Source organism: Sebastes fasciatus, chromosome 15, assembly GCF_043250625.1.
Source record: "Sebastes fasciatus isolate fSebFas1 chromosome 15, fSebFas1.pri, whole genome shotgun sequence".
Classification (NCBI taxonomy): Eukaryota; Metazoa; Chordata; class Actinopteri; order Perciformes; family Sebastidae; genus Sebastes; species Sebastes fasciatus.
Window position 1 is genome coordinate 9,123,768 of NC_133809.1, and position 19,890 is coordinate 9,143,657.

General features: G+C 39.5%; 2 protein-coding genes across 5 annotated transcripts in view; one reads left to right on the forward strand and one right to left on the reverse strand.

The window, feature by feature from the left end:
* mideasb (mitotic deacetylase associated SANT domain protein b) overlaps window positions 1-11,994 on the reverse strand; it is a 33,147-nt gene extending 21,153 nt beyond the window's left edge. The window contains exons 1-3 of one of the 4 annotated variants that reach the window (XM_074660561.1): window positions 11,605-11,994; window positions 3,931-5,669; window positions 705-974 (exon numbers count right to left, since the gene is read on the reverse strand). In XM_074660561.1, the coding sequence (XP_074516662.1) occupies window positions 705-974; window positions 3,931-5,436 (1,776 nt within the window). In that variant the 5' untranslated portion in view covers window positions 5,437-5,669; window positions 11,605-11,994. Of the gene's footprint in view, window positions 1-704; window positions 975-3,930; window positions 5,670-7,457; window positions 7,942-11,604 lie in introns of those variants that run through there. The other 3 variants (XM_074660562.1, XM_074660560.1, XM_074660563.1) reach the window with 3 other exon arrangements.
* Window positions 11,995-14,350: 2,356 nt separating this feature from the next.
* Window positions 14,351-19,664, forward strand: ptgr2 (prostaglandin reductase 2). The gene is made up of 8 exons (XM_074660571.1): window positions 14,351-14,627; window positions 14,747-14,865; window positions 16,805-16,996; window positions 17,854-18,024; window positions 18,395-18,604; window positions 18,839-19,048; window positions 19,172-19,211; window positions 19,310-19,664. The coding sequence occupies exons 1-8, from the start codon at window positions 14,591-14,593 to the stop codon at window positions 19,372-19,374; spliced, it is 1,044 nt and encodes a 347-aa protein (XP_074516672.1). The 5' UTR covers window positions 14,351-14,590; the 3' UTR covers window positions 19,375-19,664.
* The last annotated feature ends 226 nt before the right edge of the window (window positions 19,665-19,890 follow it).

Genomic DNA, 19,890 nt, shown 5'->3' on the forward strand with positions numbered 1-19,890 from the left:
CTTCCCGAAAAGCTAGTACGATATTGTTGGTACCAGTGGGTTCATTAGGCTTTTTTAGTTTCATATGATTCCAGTATCTTCACTCTACAACCTAAAAATCACAAGTTGCGCTACTGTGTTAAAGAAATTAGTGGCGTTAAACCGAATTTACGTTAACGCGTTATCGCATTAACTTTGACAGCCTTAATATATACATACGTATATTTCATGTAATAACAAAACTCAACGATAGACATGGAAGCTCATACAGTTTGTGCTTTTATCCTGAGAAAGAGAAAGACCCACCCCAACCCGCAACTGTATGGTACATAATGTACAGTATGGCAGCATTAAAGCCTGATAATCTGCCTGATCTGGGACAGGTCGACCAGTTCACCAAATCCCCCCCCCCAAATGAAACAGGGAAAGGGAGAAAAGTGTGGAGGAGTGAAATGGGGGCAGGGGAGACATGGAGCATGATGGGGGGAAGGGAGTGTGTGTTGGCGGGGAGATGTGGCACAAATGCAACGACTTAAAAGCTGCAGTTTAGACAGACTGAAAACAGACACCAACCTACTACCTCCCCATCGTTTGTAAATCAATTCTGACAGCAAATAATGTCTGTAAAAGTATAACCAATTAAAAAAAAATGGCATCAAAATACATCAAACTGAAAAAAAGAGAAAAAACAAAACAAAAGCATAAACGAGTGAATATGTACCCACCTGCTCTGAGCTCTCCGACAACGAGTTCCTGAGTGAGCGTCTCCGGGTGACGATGACCGAGGGCTTGTGGTCGGCGCGGCCGAGGTCCTGGGGATTTGAATGCCTGAGGGGCCAGCCGGAGGCCAGGGCGGCTCCATCTCTGTCTGGAGAGGAGGGCTGCCTTCGCACCGGAACAGACACTGGGATGACGAGCGGCAGGAACCTGTCGTCTCGAGGCCGCTTGGCGTTCATACCGCCCGTTTCAGAGGGACTCCACGGCCGGCGGGGCTCCTAATAAAGACGGTAGATGAGGTGTTACAAGTCATCTAATAAGGGTGTAATCATAAATCAGTCTGGATTGATATACCGATTCAATGATCAACAATCCAATATCATCGATGTAAAGTGAAAACATTGATACATATCGTCATCTTTAAGATCACACCTTTATTTTGAAATTCTTAAAAACATTTAATGTCTGGAGGAGCCCACTTATAAAATTGTTAAATCATAATTTAGTTGATTTTTGTGAGTTAATATGTAATCGATTGTGTTAAATGTACAGTATGAAATGATTTGAAATCGTATCGTGGCAGACTTTATGTTATCAGCAAATATCATATCGTTGTCCAAACAATCAATACAACATCGTATCATGATAAAACTTGTGATTTACACTAACATTCAGTTCTTATGAATAAAAAACATCAAGAGGATATGCAAATGCATTGCTTGCACACTGCAAATGTGCAAAATTGTAGACAGTAAACTAGAATCTTCTTTAATGCAAATATTTGCTATTTGCTGTCTTCTATGATTAGAAACTGAATGCCTGTTGGTCAGACAAAACAAGTTATATAAATATGTTAACTCGGCCTTAAGAATCGTAATGGGCCAAACGATTCATCCAGATTATAATAGTCAAATTAAGTGGTAATAATAAAAATAATGGGTAGTTGCAGCCCTACGATAAAAGTCTATATTAAGTCCTATTGGAGGTGAAGCACCTCGAGGTGGGGACTCCTCAAAGCGGGCTGCTGTGATGATTAAAAGACTGACTTGACGCAAAAATCAAAGACAGTTTCATCCTGCTGTTTGCAGCTCATAATCTCATCACATTAATACTCTCAGGTGACACATTTCAAACACATCAACTTGCAGTGGGGGGATTTAACTAAGTACATTTACTCAAGTACTGTACTTAAGTACAATTATGAGGTACTTATACTTCACTTGAGTATTTACATTTTATCTTACTTTAGAGTTCTACTCCAATCCGTCTTGAAAGCTAATTTTGTACTTTTATGTTTATTTAACAGCCTTAGTTACCGCTGACTTTGCATATTTAGAACATTTATAGAAAATCAAAAAACGAATACATTATGATGTATTATCACGGGTTAAGTTACCCAGCAGTATATAAAGTACTTAAAATTAGCTCCATCTTTACCAGCTGCAACATTAAAGTGATATGCTATTCTGAAATGGGCCATTCTGCATAATAAATACTTTTAATTTTGATACTTTAAGTACTTTTACTTTTACTTGAATGCAGGACTTTTACTTGTAACAAAGTATTTTTACACTGTAGCACTGCTACTTTAACTAAAGTAAAAGGTCTTAATACTTCTTCCACCACTGCCAACTTGTGTCGAGGTGCGAAGAATCACAACCTTTAACAACTTAAGTAACTAGCTTAGCTTTCCAGCTCAGCACAATAAACCTTAAACCAAAATTTACTCGGCTGGTTGGGTGGTTGTTGATTTCCCCCGGGCAGGCTGCCAAATTATAATCAATACAGTAAACTGGGAACCCTAAACTTTGTTCCTTACCTCACACTAATCGAAGAGAAAATCATCAATACTCAAATGGAGCGTTAACAGATAGATCAATACACTGTTAAACAAGCCTGAGGTGAGTGAGTGAGAGAATGAGTAACTGACACAAACAATGAGCCGCTGTGAAAAGTAAGAGACGGTAGAATTTAAAATATGACCGTGTCGCGGATGTTTCAGCGAAAGCCTTACCAGACAAGCTTTCTATACATCTGCACCTCGATACAGTGCTGTCAGGTGACAGACCTTATGTCAAAGGAACCGTTCCCAAAAGCATTCTCTACATTTCTGGCCTTGAGAAACCATAATGAGAGGTGGGAACGAGCAGACTGTGTGCTTTACAGCAACTCTGCAGCGACTTCAAAGCCGTCTAAACCGCCACCATCATTGAAGACAGATGCAGTCGGTCAATGCGCGCTGCATCTTCGTGGGGCAGGGAGGCATGCAGCCGTGTGGCTACGCTGCCTGGATCTGTGCTCATTATACTGCTGGTGGAAAACTCCAGCCCCTACACCAGAGCGGTGGAGACAGATTCTGCTGAGCACACAGGCAACCCTGCACCCCTCCCTCTGTTATAGAGGGGGGGAGGGCAGTCGAGGCCAGGCTGGAGTTTCTCTCCTTTGATGGGATGGGATGGGGTGGGGGGGGAGGTGTGCAGGCATGTAACCAAACACAGTGTCTGTATGATCAGCTACCCGTGAGGCAAATCCAGGGCACAGCCATGCTGAACTACAGTCACACTGACTCAGTGCTGTTTGGCGACAGAACTTGTTGCACAATCGAGACATTCAGCACCTTAAAACACAGATAAGTGAATGATTTCACATGGTGCAGCGGCGCCAAGGGATTTCATCAGGTCTGTTCATCTAGTGAGAGCTGGAAATATATTTGTGAAGTATATATTTACCTTGTGACAACTTTCACAATGCAAGGGCTTGTTGTTAGCTACAGATTTTTTTCCTCACAAGGCAGAGCTTTTCTGCGGTGTAAACTTGGTTGGGGCGTTGATTACATTCAGCGTCTCTTCCAGCAACACGTTAATCACAAAACAACACAAGTTTTGGCTCAGTTTTCCTGGCAGTTGCGCTGGAGCCGTTTGTTCCAGTTCCCGCTCTTGTTCGGGGAGGCTCAAGTCCCAGTGCAATTATGCCCTGGGATAACACTGGAAAGATAGATGTATATCTCTCGCCCGAGATATTCACAATTGAGGCCTGCAGCTTGTAGCGACGAGTTTAGATATAAACTGATATGCAATCATAGGGATACAGAACACTCAGTCCTTTTCTGTTAAAGGTTATTTCGCTTGAGAGGGAACAGCTGAGAGACACGTGAAAGAGCAATAGAACAATGAAAGACAGAAAAGGAAAGAAAAAATGGTTGAATATTTTCTCAAAATTGAACTGCACACTTACCTTTACAATATGTGGTGGCAGAGACTCCATTTCCGAGGCCTTCTGAGCGAGGGTCTCCAGGTTGACCTCCTGAGACACCCTGCGTTTCCTCCGTGTGCTCTGGATGACGCCCGTCGGAGCCGCCTGGATGTCGCGAGCCCCGTTCTGCGAGCCCTGATGCGGCCCCGGGGCGGCCTGCTCCGAAGAGACGGCGAGAAAAGGGTTGTCCGACGGCGCCCCGCCTTCCTTCGAGAGCCGCCGTGATCTGCGAAGCTGCGTTTGGGACTGCGTTTGCGACTGGGGCTCTTGTGTCAGGAGAGGGGGCGGCAGCGGATCTGAAGGCTGCTGGGGTTCCGGGGTGATGTCTTGGATAATCGGCTCCTGGATGTTCGGGGGAGCTGGAGCCGAGGACTCCTGGGAGTGTACCACCACGGGCTGTGGATGTGGATGTGGATGCGGGTGAGGGTGTGCATTTTGTGAGGCAGGGTAATAGTCAAGCACATGAGGGTTTTGTTGTTGCAACTGCTGATGTTGCATTTGCTGCTGAATTTGAAGCTGCTGCTGCTGTTGTTGGATCTTTTGTTGCTGCTGCTGCTGCTGAAGCTGCTGCTGTACATGCTGTTGATGCTGAATGAGCTGTTGCTGCTGCTGCTGCTGCATTTGTTGATGCTGAATTTGTTGCTGGAGTATGTGTTGCTGCTGCTGGCGCTGGATTTGCTCTTGCTTCTGCAGCTGCTGCAACTGGTGTGGCGGTTTTGCTTGCGTCGAGTAGTTAGGCGGGTTAGGTAGCGTCGTCCTGTTGCCTTGAAAGGTCTGGTAGTACGCCGGGAGGTGCTGCTTGGGCTGACCAAAGGCCAACTGGAAGGGCTGCAACACTGAGCTTCCTCCTGGGTGGGATGTGCTGTGCTGCTGGGTGTTCAGCGCCCCGGGTTTCAAAGTCTCCTGAAAGGCCTGCGACTGCTGCTGCTCCCAATCCAGCCCCCGAGCCTTAACCGCATCCCTGTACGCGTCCACAGAAGGGTTCTGCTTGTCTGCAGCTCTGTTAGGGGGCTGTTGATGCGGCTGCATGCCAGAAGTCTCGTGCATCGACTTCACAAAAGCATTCTGGGTCCTTGAGTCTGTTACTCCCCCAATATAATTAGCAAAGTTTTGCCCCCAGTTCGTCATGGTGTTCCAGGTCGCAGCTCTCTGCTGCTGAGACAGAGACGGCTGCTGCTGACTGGGCTCCTGGTGGGCCCACTTCATAGGCACAGTCTGCTGATAGTGACCCCGGCTCTGGTCGCCCTTATCCGGGCTGAAGATGACAGAGTTGAGGTACATGTGAGGGGCCTCTGGGTTGGATGTCACAGTACTCGCTGCCTCGCTCTGTCCGTGGTCTGAGGCGGGGCCACCGGGGACGCAGTAGGACCCCTCGGGGTGTTGAGAAGTCTCCTTCATTGCTATGCTTGGATCAGTGAAAAACGTGATGCGTTTGCCCGTTCGTTTGGCGCTGGGTTTCTGCTGGGCTGGTACGCTCATGACGGGCATGAAGACGCCGAACCAGGTGAATGTTTTCAACCGAAACCAGCTAGGATCACTTGAATATATCAATCCAAAAAAAAAATCAAGCTGTATAACTACATTGACATCAGAGTTTTAAGGGCCACCACGATAATCTTCTCCTCCCCTCTGAAGCTCTTCGTGACCCACTCAGAGGTCGCCGCCCTGGGGTAAGCTGATCTGAAGACGTCCGTGTGCTTTTCTCATTCATGGGCGACACCCTGTATAGAGAAAACGAGAGAGAGAGGTCAAGCATTGAGCCATCAGACTAAAGGGGTCCCTACAGGGGGGGGGGGTCTCATCATCATCCCTGCCTCAGCCATGTAAAAACCTGCTGTTTGCTTTTTCAACAATGGACCTCCACTGAAAGGTATCAGGTGTGAGAATAAAGGAGGGGAGGGGCAGGTCTAAACTGTGTCATTATTCACTAAGCTCACATGACGGGATAAGTTCCTGCATGCAGGCCAACACGTATACCAGACCAGCAGACACTATAGGAAGGTAGCCGGTTAGTCAATAGTTCCTGGTAATGTCATTACAAGATATCACTGCACCACGTTTAATCATTTAAGCCCCTCAGGACTCAACAGAAGCTCTCTTTCCCGCCAAACTACCGAACAGACAGCAGGGCTGAACGTGATAGAAACCTCTTTTTACAACTGTGTGACTCAAGAGGTGAAAAAGAAAAGGGGAACCCGTGCCCTTTGAACCGCAGCTGCAGACTCAAAAAAAGGAAGGGCAACTGAAAGTGAGCAAGCAAAGCAAGCATGAGTCACGATGAAACGAGGGAAAAAGTCAAAATGGCCTTGCAGGCTTTTGATAGCTTGCTTCTTCTTGACAATTGCCATGGTAACCCGTGGTGAGATTAACAAAAATATTATCTGATGGCGAGGTTTTTTGGAGCAGATTTATGACACGGCGCAGTCTGCCAAGTTTCAAGGAAGCACACAGATCCCAACTGTTTCTGTTATAATGTTCAAGCCTTGCTCCATCTGTATGAGATAAACAAAAAAAAAAATCTGCAGGACTCTTGCAAAACAAAACATTTGTCATGCTGATTGCATACATTAATACTAGAATCTCAACAACATGGACTTCTCTGACAAACCTAGGAAGTGACTGATAAGTATCACCCTTTGCTCTGGTGGCCTAGTAAAACACACGCTTCTTAAAATAGACAGCTGCAGCTGTTCAGATCCTGCACAAGCTCTGGGGCACCACAGAACTGAGCAAGCTGAATGGCCCATGCTATGTGGCTAACAAACAGTGTGTGTGCACCATGTGATGTTGCATGCACATGCCTATATAGCCATGTTGTGAAATCCTATGAAACATCCTCTATGCAAAAAAAACAAAAACTGTGCACATCAATAAATCATTGCAGAATGAGCTTGGATGCAGCATTAACTCTATATATGAGGTGAGGGATCATGGTGACGCATCACAACGTGCAACCTCACACAACCCAATAAACACAATAAGTTAACACGTTAAAAATACACGTTATCCGCTTTAATCCATCGCTGTTTCCTTATGTAAATCACCCCGTACAGCAGCAGCGTGCAAAGGCCTGCAGCAGCGTGCGTAAAACAGAGAAATATAAAAGAGGAAAAACATGCAGAGTCCTTCCACGAGAGGACTCTGCATGTTTTTCCTTCCTTCCTCCACATCACTTTCTGTGGCCAGCTCAGCTCAGCTCTATTTACCAGAAACCCTTTGTTGCAGATTATCCACTCACTAATGCCATGCAACAATACAAAGTGTGGCAACATAGCAAACAAAACAAACTTGTCAACAAGGTTAGTAATACTCTCTTTCTGTGTGCGACATTAGAAAACATCCATATTTATGGAGACTCCATCGAGCGGTGCGTAAAAGGCGAGGTAAACAAAACTTTGTCAGCAAGCTGTGGCGACAATAACACGCAGTTGTCGAACCACAACAACACCATGCAGCCACACAGTCATCGTCAGCTCCAGAAAGCAGCTCTAGCCTGTCCTGATACTTACTGTGTTTGTCATGAAAGCTGCTAGAAGCCTGCAGGAGAGAGCACACTGGCAGCTTTGTGCAGTAGCAGCAGCTTTGTGCAGCAGGCCGCACAATACAGACAGACATGCGATGATGATGACTGCATACATCCCCAAGGTTGACTCATGCTATGCTGCTGAGCTGACCTCACTCACTGGTACTTTTTCCCTCATACTCCTCCTTCTTCCTCCTCCTCCTCCTCCTCCTCGCTGTGGAGTCAAAAGGGCCGATCGTTCCCAGTTTGTGCGCTGCTATTCTGCAGAAATCTGTCTGTTGCACATGATTGCACAAGGGTTGCACGGTAAACTCACGCTGGTAATGGTAATGCGGCCCTTTTTGCTGTGCATCGACTCTCTCTCTGCTGTGTCTCTGCTTGTCTTGTGATCCACAGCCACCAGCAGCCAGCTGGCCACACCTACTTCCATGCCCATATAAGGCCTTCCTCCTCTGACATGCAAGGCGCTGTAATTTACGGAGCAAGATCCCCCTACAGTCAGTCCATGCGGGAAATTCCAACACACACACACACACACTGGAGGAGGAGGAGGAGGAAGGGGGAAATAAGAGGGAGGAAACTACAAACAACATTCATTTTCCATTCAAAAGTCAAAGTCACACACTTTCTTTCTTTATACTGACAAAATTCTCCTCCTTAAAATGTGTTATTGCACATGACACAGCAAGCAGGAGCTACAGAGAAGCCCCATGAGGGTGTGGGAGGAAAAATAATATATACTGTATATTATATGAAAACTAATTTTTTTATGTTATAGAGCTGCTGGTGATATTTTAATATTATAATAATATAAATATATAATATAATACTAAGAGGAAAATACTAAGAGAATATACTGATATTATACTATGTATATATATATATATATGTATATATATATATATATATATATACTGATATTATATTATATAATACTAAGAGGAAAATATATATACTATATATATATACTATATATATATATATAGTGTATATATATATATATATATACTGATATTATATTATATAATACTAAGAGGAAAATACTAACAGAATATACTGCATGTATATAGCTTGTCTATCTCTTGTACTAATATTACTTCTGTAATTCTCTCTTTATTTGTTTTTACCTATTTATATGTGTATGTATGTTTATATATATATATATATATATATGTGTGTATGTATATATGAATATATATATTATTTCTTCCTTTTCTATTCTTTTTTTACTTTCTCCTTTTTTTATTTTATTTTATTTTATTTTATTTTATTCACTAGTATTTATCACAGTTGTGACTACTGTTATTTTGTTATCATATATGAAATACATGAAATTTTAGAGAAAACAATTCAGAAAAATTGTGGAAAATGACCAAAGTGGCAAATCTTGTTCAACCGATATTCTGAAATTTCAAAGATATTTACCTTAAAATGACATAGGGCTGCAACCAACGATTCTTTTCATTTTCTAGTAATCTGCCGATTATTTTCTAGATTAATTGATTAATCGTTTGCTATAAAATGTCAGAAAATAGTGAAAAATGTCCATCCCAGTTCCTCAAAGTCCAAGGTGATGTCTTTAAATGTCTTGTTTTCTCCAAAAACCCAAAGATATTCAGTTTCATATGATATAAAACAGAGAAAAGCAGAAAATCTCCATATTTGAGAGGCTGAAAACTGCATTTTCTGCCATTTATGCATGAAAAATTACTTTAACCAATATTAATCGTTTATCAAAATAGTTGCCGATTATTTTTCTGCCTATCGACTTATCGATTATAGTCGACTAATCGTTGCAGCTTTAAAATGATAAAAACAGATATAAACAGCAAATCCTCACAGTGAACCACATAATGTCCTGTCATTTTTGCTTGAAAAATGGATTATCAAAATGCACTATATTGTTAAATTACAAGTAGAAAGACATAAAGTCTCACTTGTGATAGCTACAAACAGTATTATCTTAGTGTTGAACTGTGTTCATGTGAGTTTTACGATGAAATAGTGAATCCTTAACCAGGCCCAGATGTTGCAAGGCGATCTGTGGACTACTCCGTGATGTAATGTCAAACAAATAAAATGTTAGCGTATACATAAAAAGTGACCCTGATCACCGTGAGGCAAACAACCATCTAGTCCTGAAACTATTGGATGATTACTTAATGACGTCAGTAGACTGCATAGCTCTTTTTCACAGCAGACATTTTGACATTTCATAAAAGGAAAATCACAGGTGTAAAAAATAAAATGAATGGTGGCTGATGGTGCTGGTGTTGCATGCTGGTCACACTGCCACGGCTCACTGGGACACTTGAACAGAACCAAATCATTGTTACTGATATTAGTGACACTTGTGCTTTTCCTACTATGACAAGGCGAAACGTCTGCTGTGAAAAGGAGCTTTTATAATGGGTAATATATCATGGCATTGGACATGACCAGGCATGGGTCAGCCAGGCTCTGCAGTGGCTGCAGTCTGGCTCTCTCTCTGGTCTCTCTGAACCTTAAAATAACATGCAAAGCCTGAAAACATTCACAGATGCTGTTGACAAGAAGTCGAGTCAGACTGACATGTCTGCCGCTGATGACACTGTCACTGCACTGGGAATTGTGGTGTGAGTGTGTGGAAAACAGCCTTTTTTCTCATGGCTGCACCAGTATGTTTTTTTGAAGCTGATACCAGTATAGAGCTGATAAGATTAGTTGATTGCTTAGTCAACTGACTGAAAATTAGCAACTGATTAGATTATTGATTAATCTAGGGCTGTCCTGAATACCATTTTTTGGGGCTTTGAAGCTTTGCACATGCACACAACAAACAGCGATATCCATCTGAGAATAACTAATAATCATTAATGTTGAATATGAATAACGTTGTGGGATTATTCCTTATTTCATGGGTTATTTTGGGGCTTTATAGATTATTATTACTACATACTTATATATAAAAGTAAAAAAAAACTGAAGCATCTCAAATACTGACTCGGAGGTTGATTACCATGGCAACGGTCGAAGCTTCGAAGCATTCAGGTCAGCCCTAGAGTAATTGTTATTTTTCATGCACAAAAAGCCAAATAGTTGATGGTTACAGCTCCTCGAAAGCAAAGATTTGCTTCTTTTCTCTGTTTTATTTCATTGTAAAGAGAATATGTTTGGGTTTTTGGGACAAAACAAGCAATTTGAATTTCTCACCTGGGGCACTTTTCTTTATTTTCTGACATTTTATAGTCCAAACCTGTAATCAAGAATTGCTCTGCAGATTAAATGAAATATAAATACTGTAGTTGCAGCCAGGGCTGTCGTACTCGAGTCTGGTCTCGGTCTCAAGTCCAGTCTCGAGACCACTTTTTTGATGTCTTGCACATGTCTTGGTCTTGTGCCTTGTTGGACTCGGAATAGACTACTATTGAATAGGTCACTATTACTATTGACTAGCAGTATAATAATATAACAATGATAATAATACTTGACTAATACTGGTACTGGTTTTTAGAACTGACATGCAAATTAAGCATATCATTATATAGTCTGCTGATCATGTTGATAAACATAGTTTTTTTTCCTGCACAGTATAACAGTAATAACTTTAGCTACAGGTATTACACAATGGCACACATGTCCAGTTTTGAGGGTATTAACGGTCACTACTACTATTGACTAGCAGTATAATAATATAACAATAATAATAACACTTGACTAATAGTGGTGCTGGTTTTTAGAACTGACATGCAAATTAAGCATATCATTATATTAATTAAAGGTCACTATTACTATTGACTAGCAGTATAATAATATAATAATAATACTTGATTAAAAAAATTAAATAAAATAAAATAAAAAGTTTTTGCAGTTTTTCTTTCCTGCACAGTATAACAGTAATACTGTAACTTTGGCTACAGGTATTATTACACAATGGCACACAGTCTTTCCACTGGGACTTACTGGGATTTCGACATCTCATGTGAGTGAGTGATGGGTAAAGGGGAGAGATCAGGTCAGGTGAAGTTATTTTATATTCTGTCCAAGAGCTTAGCTGTCCACCAGCAACACATAGATGTGGTACTAAAGCCATCATAACGTTAGCATGGGGCTGCTGGCATGCAATAAGCATAATTAGCCTTTACAGTACTTACATTAAACTCTGCCCCTCCATGGCTCATATACAGCTTCATGTCCCTGTTTGGACGGTGTCGGTGTCCTGCTGCAGATAAAGTTGACGGTAAACTAGTGACTGAAACCCAGAGAACTTTTTATTTAGTCCAGATTCCTCCACTAAAGCGTCACTTCCCAGTTTGAAACACTTCTAGCTAACATACTGTAACACAGCAGTCATCTATCTCTATCTCTACCCGCCTCTACACTCTTTGATTGATGATAATAAATGGATCGATTGCATTGGCAACATCGATCGTAAATGTAGTTAAACTCACTGCTAAATCTAGTTGAATAGCTGCAGTGGGTTGTAGATGAGCTGGATTAATGAAATGAGGTTGTTGAGGAGGGCGGTACCGGTTCTGATTCGCTGCCTTAACGGCTCAACGGGGGCAACTGGGGAGAAAAGACCAACTGATGAACGACAAGATAGTAAACACCCGCTACACCGGAAGATCGGGGGAAATGTAATGTCGCACTTTCATATAATACTCCCATAATATCCTCACATTTATCATTAAAGGTCCCATATTGTAAAAAAAAAAAGGTGAGATTTTCATGTCTTTTATATTATAAAGCAGTTTTTTTTTGTTTTGTTTTTTTAACAATGTCTTTATTGGGTTTTTTTGTTATACAAACATCAGCATTATTATGCAATATATTCAATACAGGATTTACTTTAACAAACACAACATACCCCACACACCCATCCGTTCTCTCTTAACTTTTCCCTTTCTCACAGGGCCAAAATCAATATACAGCTTCACAGTATCAATCACAAAATTAAACAGCTAAATGGCACCTCTAACAAAATGAAGATGCACATAAACAGAAAATAAATATATAGAAAATAAATAATAAATAAAATAAAAAGATTTTCAAAAACAAGAGTCCATTCCCTTCTGAGGGTCTACCACTATTGTGAATTTTTACGTATCCCATCTTAATTATTCCATAAAGCAGGTTTTAAGTGCATTTATAAAATACTGTTAAACTATCAAAACGCTTTAATATACGGAGAAATACACACAGCCCCGTATTCAGAAATTGTGCGTTTGAAACAAGCCGTTAGGATTTCTGTCCATTTGTGATGTCACAAACGGACAGTATTTACATAATTTTAAATGTAAACATTCTAAATGAGCCCCAGTTTATTTCCTGGTTGCAGTCAAGGTCTATGGAAAGGAGGCTGGGTCACGGGCAGACATGGGTCTTGGGGTATGGGGTATAACACATGCGCAGTGTGACTGAAGCTGCGGTCGTGCGTTGCGATTGGCTCAATTTCGGCGAGTGCAGGCCAGATTTTCCTGCGCATGTGTCATACCCCCTAACATATGACGCGTTGATGATGCGTGACCCAGCCTCCTTTCCATAGGCCTTGGTTGCAGTGTATGTGAATGACATCAGCTGATGGGAAGTAAACATGGACCCAAGCTGTTGCCTAGCAGCGCAATTCAGTTGCAATTCTGTTGAAATGCACTAAAACAGACAGACAGAGGGTAAATTCAGGTATATTCAGGCAGACAGTATGAGGAAAATAAAGGTGTTTTTTTTAACATTACAGCATGTAAACATGTTCTAGTAGAAACACAAAATAAAAAATTTGAACCTGAAAATGAGCACGCTATGGGACCTTTAAAAAGGGAGCTAACTTTTTAATCATAAATCGATAAATGTCATATTACGATACGTATATCATGATACAGGGGTTACCATTATAATACAATATATTGCGGTACTGTAGGTAAGCTGATATATATATTTTTTTTAATCTAATTTTAGGAAAACTGTCATAGTATGAAGAACATACCACCATATGCATAAAATCTGAGTAAAAAATAAGTTTACTTTTTTATGCAATCAGAGTAGTAGGATCTGCATTTTGCATTTATCACAGAGGATGCCTATCTTTGCAAAATACAATAAAGCATTGACTGAGTTAATCTTTGCATGTTAACTATCTGCCATGGTGGCAGGTGACCTGAAATTTGTACCTGCCGCAGCCAACATTTACCCTGTATTTGGCAGGTGGCCGGTGCTAATTGCATTCCCTGCTAGCAGTATAATAATATAATAATAATAATAATAATAATAATAATAATAATAATAATAATAATACTTGACTAATACTGGTACTGGTTTTTAGAACTGACATGCAAATTAAGCATATCATTATATTAATTAAAGGTCACTATTACTATTGACTAGCAGTATAATAATATAATAATAATAATAATATTATTATTATTATTATTAATAATAATGATAGTAATAATAATAATAATACTTGACTAATAGTGGTACTGGTTTTTAGAACTGACATGCAAATTAAGCATATCATTATATTTTAATTAAAGGTCATGTTTTAAATAATAAGATACAGAATTAAAATATGAGTCATATAGTAGTCATATTCTCTTTGTTGTTTGTAATGCGAGGCGCTTGTACAGATTATAAACATTTACAAAATGAAGGAAAAAAAAGTGGCTGAAATTGTGATTTAATTTTTCATTTCTTAAACTTATTCCACATTTAAAAAAAAAAAATTATATTTGATTTGCTTTTAGTTTTTTTAATTTCATTTTAGAATCAATCACAATGTGTTGCTTCATTACTGTGAATACGGTAAATAGATTTTTGAGTTTTTTCTGGAAAAAAAATCACTGTAAGGAAATTGGTCCAACTGCCTAACGGGATATTAAACGAAGACGGAAGTTGGTAGCAGGGAGTCCTCTTACTGTGAGACTTTACTCAGTGGTGTGTTGACTTTCTGCAGAGCATGCTAGCACACAGACAACAGAACAAACCTAAGTAAACAGTGTTTATAGTTATTAGTTGAGCATTTTCTCGCTTTGCACACACATTTTCACACTGTGACCTTAGTGCACATAAAAGCAGGACGTTTGTTGCCAGGTCCGGTCCTACCAATTAGCAGAGATATTAAAGGTTAACGTCACTTTTTCAAGGATGCAGGTGCAGAGAGTTGTTCTCAACTCACGTCCAGGTAGGAAAACTTAAGTATTATTACTTTATTCATAACCGAAGATTACCTGTTTTCTTGAGTTTCGTGCTGCAACGTTATTGCACACATTTGGCTAATGTTTAACTTATTTATGCATACAGGTAATAACGGAGCGCCAGTTCCTGAAAATTTCCGTCTGGAGGAGACGACTTTGACCCCTGACCTGAAAGATGGGGAGGTCCTTGTTCGGACGCTTTGCCTATCAGTGGACCCTTACATGGTATTGATCATACAGTGTAAGATCTGAAAAATGTCTGAAAAAAAATATCTGAATAATGTCCGGAAAAAAATATCTGAAAAATGTCAGACAAAAAAAGTCTGAAAAAAAATATCTGAAAAAATGTCCGAAAAAAATATCTGAAAAAAGTGAAAAAAAGTCCGAAAAAAAATATCTGAAAAAATGTCCGAAAAAAATATCTGAAAAAATGTCCGAAAAAAATATCTGAAAAAAGTCTGAAAAAATGTCCGAAAAACAATATCAGAAAAAAAGTTAAAAAAAAAAAATATCTAAAAAAATGTCAGAAAAAAGAGTCAGAAAAAAAAGTCTGAAAAAAAATATCTGAAAAAAGTCTTAAAAAAAGTCCAAAAAAAAATATCTGAAAAAATGTCCGAAAAAAATATCTGAAAAAATGTCCGAAAAAAATATCTGAAAAAAGTCTGAAAAAATGTCCGAAAAACAATATCAGAAAAAAAGTTAAAAAAAAAAAGATCTAAAAAAATGTCAGAAAAAAGAGTCAGAAAAAAATCTCTGAAAAATGTCGGACAAAAAAAGTCTGAAAAAAAAGATCTGAAAAATTGTCCGAAATAAAAATTTGAAAAAAAAAATCTGAAAAATGTCTGAAAAAATTTCCAAAAAAAAAAATCTAAAAAATGTCCGAAAAGAAAATGTTTAAAAAAATGTCCGAAAAAAAAAATCTGAAAAAAATGTCGAAAACAAATATCTGAAAAAAGTCTGAAAAAATGTCCGAAAAAAAATATCTGAAAAAAAGTCCCAAAAAAAAAGATCTAAAAAAATGTCTGAAAAAAAAAAATCTGAAAAAAAGATCTGAAGAATGTCGGACAAAAAAAGTCTGAAAAAAAAGATCTGAAAAATTGTCCGAAATAAAAATTTGGAAAAAAAAATCTGAAAAATGTCTGAAAAAATGTAAACTGCTTATGCATATTAATATTCCAGATAGTCTAGTATAAATAAAGGTTACAAAACAAAAGTTTTCCAGTGAAGAAACAAGGACTCAAGCTTCTTCTTGTCACTGCAATTAGTCAACCAAAGTTATATCATACAGTCAACTAATTGTTATCTATAGCAGTGGTTCTCAAACTTTTTTACACCACGTACCACCTCAGAAAATATTTGACTCTCCAGGGTGGGGCAATTATTTTTCCTGGGGGGTCACATGAGAAACCCAGATTGTTGCCGGGGGCCAAACTAATTCTGTCAGACGTAACCACTATTTTATCACAACATTAATTGATAGAAAACATACTGTGCACTTATTTTTCAGTATTTATTATACTGAAAATCACTCCAAACAGCATATTATTAAGAAAATTACATTATATGCAGAAGTTTTTTAACCGTACAGGACTGACTGTTTTGGCTAGTAATGGTTCTTATATTGATGTGAAAACATCTCTTTCAAACAACTAGATTTATTCAAGTTTCTCACCAAAACTACATTTTACGAGATTACATTTGAACAGATCATGATAACGTTGTAATTTACCTTCGCCCAAAAGTCATTTTTCCTGAGCCAACTTTGAACGCCTCATAACAATAACTCGATGGCACCTCTGTTAACGTTCGTATCTCCAGTATTTAGCCAGTCAGTACTGTGCTGCCCACCGGCTGCTAACGGCTAACGTTACTAACTCTCCTCCTACTGATTTCAACACAGATTTGCAGTCCCAAACAAACTGAAACATGATACAGCGTGCGTATGCATCATTGTGCATGCGTAACTGTGGGAAGGCATCAATAAGAGGAATCGATAGTCAGAGATTCCTCCGCGTACCACTAGAGAGAGCACGCGTTCCACCAGGGGTACTTGTACCATAGTTTGAGAACCACTGATCTATAGAAAGGAAGCATAAAACCTGACATGCAAAGCTCCCCCATCTCCATCACACCTACTTATCTGTCTGTTTTTGCTCCTTCCCAGCGATGCAGAATGAATGAAGACACCGGTGCTGATTATTTGACCCCATGGCAGCTGTCTGAGTGTGTGGATGGTGGAGGTGTCGGCGTGGTCCAGTCCAGCCGCTTCGGTACTTGCAGTGAGGGTGACGTGGTCACTTCATTCAATTGGCCTTGGCAGACCTACGCTGTCATGAAAGGAAGTGTCTTAACGAAGGTGTGGCATATTGCTGTGTGTTAACAACATTGGGATATAGTCCATTCATATTTCCTCTTGCAGAATTTGCAGAATGCGTTTAAAATCAGTCAGAAATACTTTATTGATCCCCGGGGGGAAATTGGGGAGTTACAGTTACAGTTTATAAACAAAGAAATGTAATTAAAAATAAAGGAGTATGTAACATGTAAATTATGTACATAATGCTACAATATCAACACAATACATGTAAAGAAATATAAGTAAGTACAAATAGTAAAAATGGACACATAAGAAATATGAAATATGGGGGCGACCTCTAGCTCACCCGGTAGAGCGTGCATCCTATGGCTGCTAAAAAATAATAATAATACTGATCTTAAAAAAATTTAAATCTGAAAAAGAAAGAAACAAAGAAACATGGAATATGTACAAATATTTGCATTAAGACCGTGCAATATATAACAAATAACCACAGTGCAAATGAGTAAACACAAAATGCTTATAAGAAGTGGGATCTATTAAGTGTGTTAAATATAAATAAGAAATGAATAAGAACAACTGTATTGCAGAGTTGAATTATTGCACAAATTATTGTACCGTAGAGTTAAGTCATTATTGTATATAGCAGCTGATGGGTGAAATAAGTCCAGTTCCAGTCTATTGACTCTGACTGTGTGACACTCAGAGGGAGGAGTCGTAAATGACTTCCTGTGGCGCTCTGTAGTGCATCTCGGTGGAACGAGTCTTACACTGAATGTACTCCTGTGTTTGACCAACACCATGCATTCATGCATGCACTAAAAGTTACCTGCATGTGACAAGCAAGCCTGCTACGAATACTGACATCAATTAATGTGATATTCTGTCTATTGCAGGTTGATCCACAGTTGGTTGATGGGCACTTGTCCTACTTGTTGGGTGCAGTTGGAATAACAGGCCTCACTGCTCTGTTGGGCGTAAGGGAGAAGGGTAATGTGACCAAAGGGGCCAATCAGACCATGGTGGTGAGCGGCGCGGCTGGAGCCTGTGGCTCCATAGCCGGACAGGTAACTACAGCGAATTTCAGATTTGGGTCCAATTAGGCTTTAATATCTTATATACAGCTGTGGCTATCTGAGATACTGGCAAAGTGCATTGTTAAAATTGTAGGGTTCTACACATTTATTCTCGTATACTGAGTTTTTTATGGAGTGAGTTAGAATATTTCAGATTTTTAATGGATTTAGATGGAAGAAAGGTAAAGGCAAGATGGTTGGTGAGAACTATAACCGTTATATATATAAAAAAAAAAATTCAGAGTTGCTGATCTAATCTAGCTAACCACAGATGCTGCCAACATAAAGAAGAGATTAGCTCACAAAGAAACGGAAGTGAAATCCTGATTGTATCATTTCACCCTGTTTTTATTTTTTCCAGATTGGCAGGCTTGATGGTTGCGTGAGAGTGGTTGGGATTTGCGGTTCTAATGAGAAGTGCACAGCTTTAGTGGATGACTTCAGCTTTTCTGCAGCCATCAACTACCGCCAGGAGGACGTCGCTACGAGGCTCAAGGAGCGCTGCCCTGATGGGATTGATGTTTACTTTGACAACGTGGGAGGTGCCATCAGTGATACTGTAATCGCACAGGTACTGCTTGAGTTGTGTCTGTGTGTGCAGAGCGTAAAGTAGTGGATGTTGTACTTTCATTTGTGGTTAATTTGGCTGGAAAATATGTGAATTTTGAGGTGTTAGTTTGCCTAATTGTACTGCCAACGTTTATAAAATTAGAAGTGGTGTCTGTAGTGCTTCTTCCTGATCGCCAACAGTGAGTGTTTTGTGCTCACATACATTGACCTCCAGCCTTTCTTCTTATACCTCCAGATGAACAACGACAGCCACGTGATCCTGTGTGGGCAGATCTCACAGTACAACAAGGATGTGCCGTATCCTCCGCCCCTGAGCGAGGAGATTCAGGAAACCCTGCGAAGGAAGAACATCACCCGGGAGCGATTTACAGTGCTTAACTACATGAACAAAGCAGAAGCTGCCCTTTGTGAACTCAGCCAGCTAGTTAAATCAGGCCAAATCAATGTAAGGAGGAAATGGATGATGGTGTGTGTGGTTCAGTGTGTGGGTTTCTTTTGTTTGCAAAATGCATGCCTCTTCTCCTTCTGTCTCTTTGCATCATTCAGTTGTTTTACTCTCACTCTGCAGGTGCTGGAAACTGTGGTGAACGGCATCGAAAATATGGGAGGTACAGTATGCAGGATTTAATTCTTGTTTTTCTTGTATGACTTTCTTCTTTTTTTTTAACTTGACAGCAGTTGAATTATTTGTTTCATTTTCTTGCAGATGCATTTTGCTCTATGATGAAAGGGGGAAACATTGGCAAGCAAATAATAAAGATATCAGAGTGAAGAAAATCACTGCAGCTGCTCTCACCCGACAAACGCCTTGGGAAATTAACCTACAGTTGCCTTTTCTATCACTGCCATTAACACTAACTCAATGAGCTCTAGTAAGATATTACAACTAAGAGCCATGAATGAAAAATCACACAATAATCTTTTGAAATTGTGTTCTTGAAAATAAAAAAAATGTAAAATCTAAATAGTGGGTGTAAGTTAGATAAGTCTTGAATTTTAATACTTGTTGATTTAGACTTTTGGAAATTGATGCAGCAGTTTAATAAATGTGGAGTGCAACATTGCAGTACTGCCTCTAATTCTTATTTTCAACAGTATGTCATGGTTTTAAAATGATATTATATTATAATAAATATAATGCCGTAATAAAACATCAGCAGATGTCCTGAAACTGACAAAAGGCAATAAAAGAATCTCAAACAAAATACGCTTAATGTAATAATTCAAACAGTGTGTAAAAAGAAATATATTTTATTTACTTTTACCTCCAAACAGTTGAATAAATAT

What these genes read in the sequence shown, in the direction of transcription:
- ptgr2 (XM_074660571.1), top strand. Translation starts at nt 14,591, where the DNA reads ATGCAGGTGCAGAGAGTTGTTCTCAACTCACGTCCAG. An exon ending in GTGATACTGTAATCGCACAG is followed by an intron (nt 18,605 to 18,838) that starts GTACTGCTTGAG and finishes TTATACCTCCAG; the next exon opens with ATGAACAACGACAGCCACGT. An exon ending in CGGCATCGAAAATATGGGAG is followed by an intron (nt 19,212 to 19,309) that starts GTACAGTATGCA and finishes ATTTTCTTGCAG; the next exon opens with ATGCATTTTGCTCTATGATG.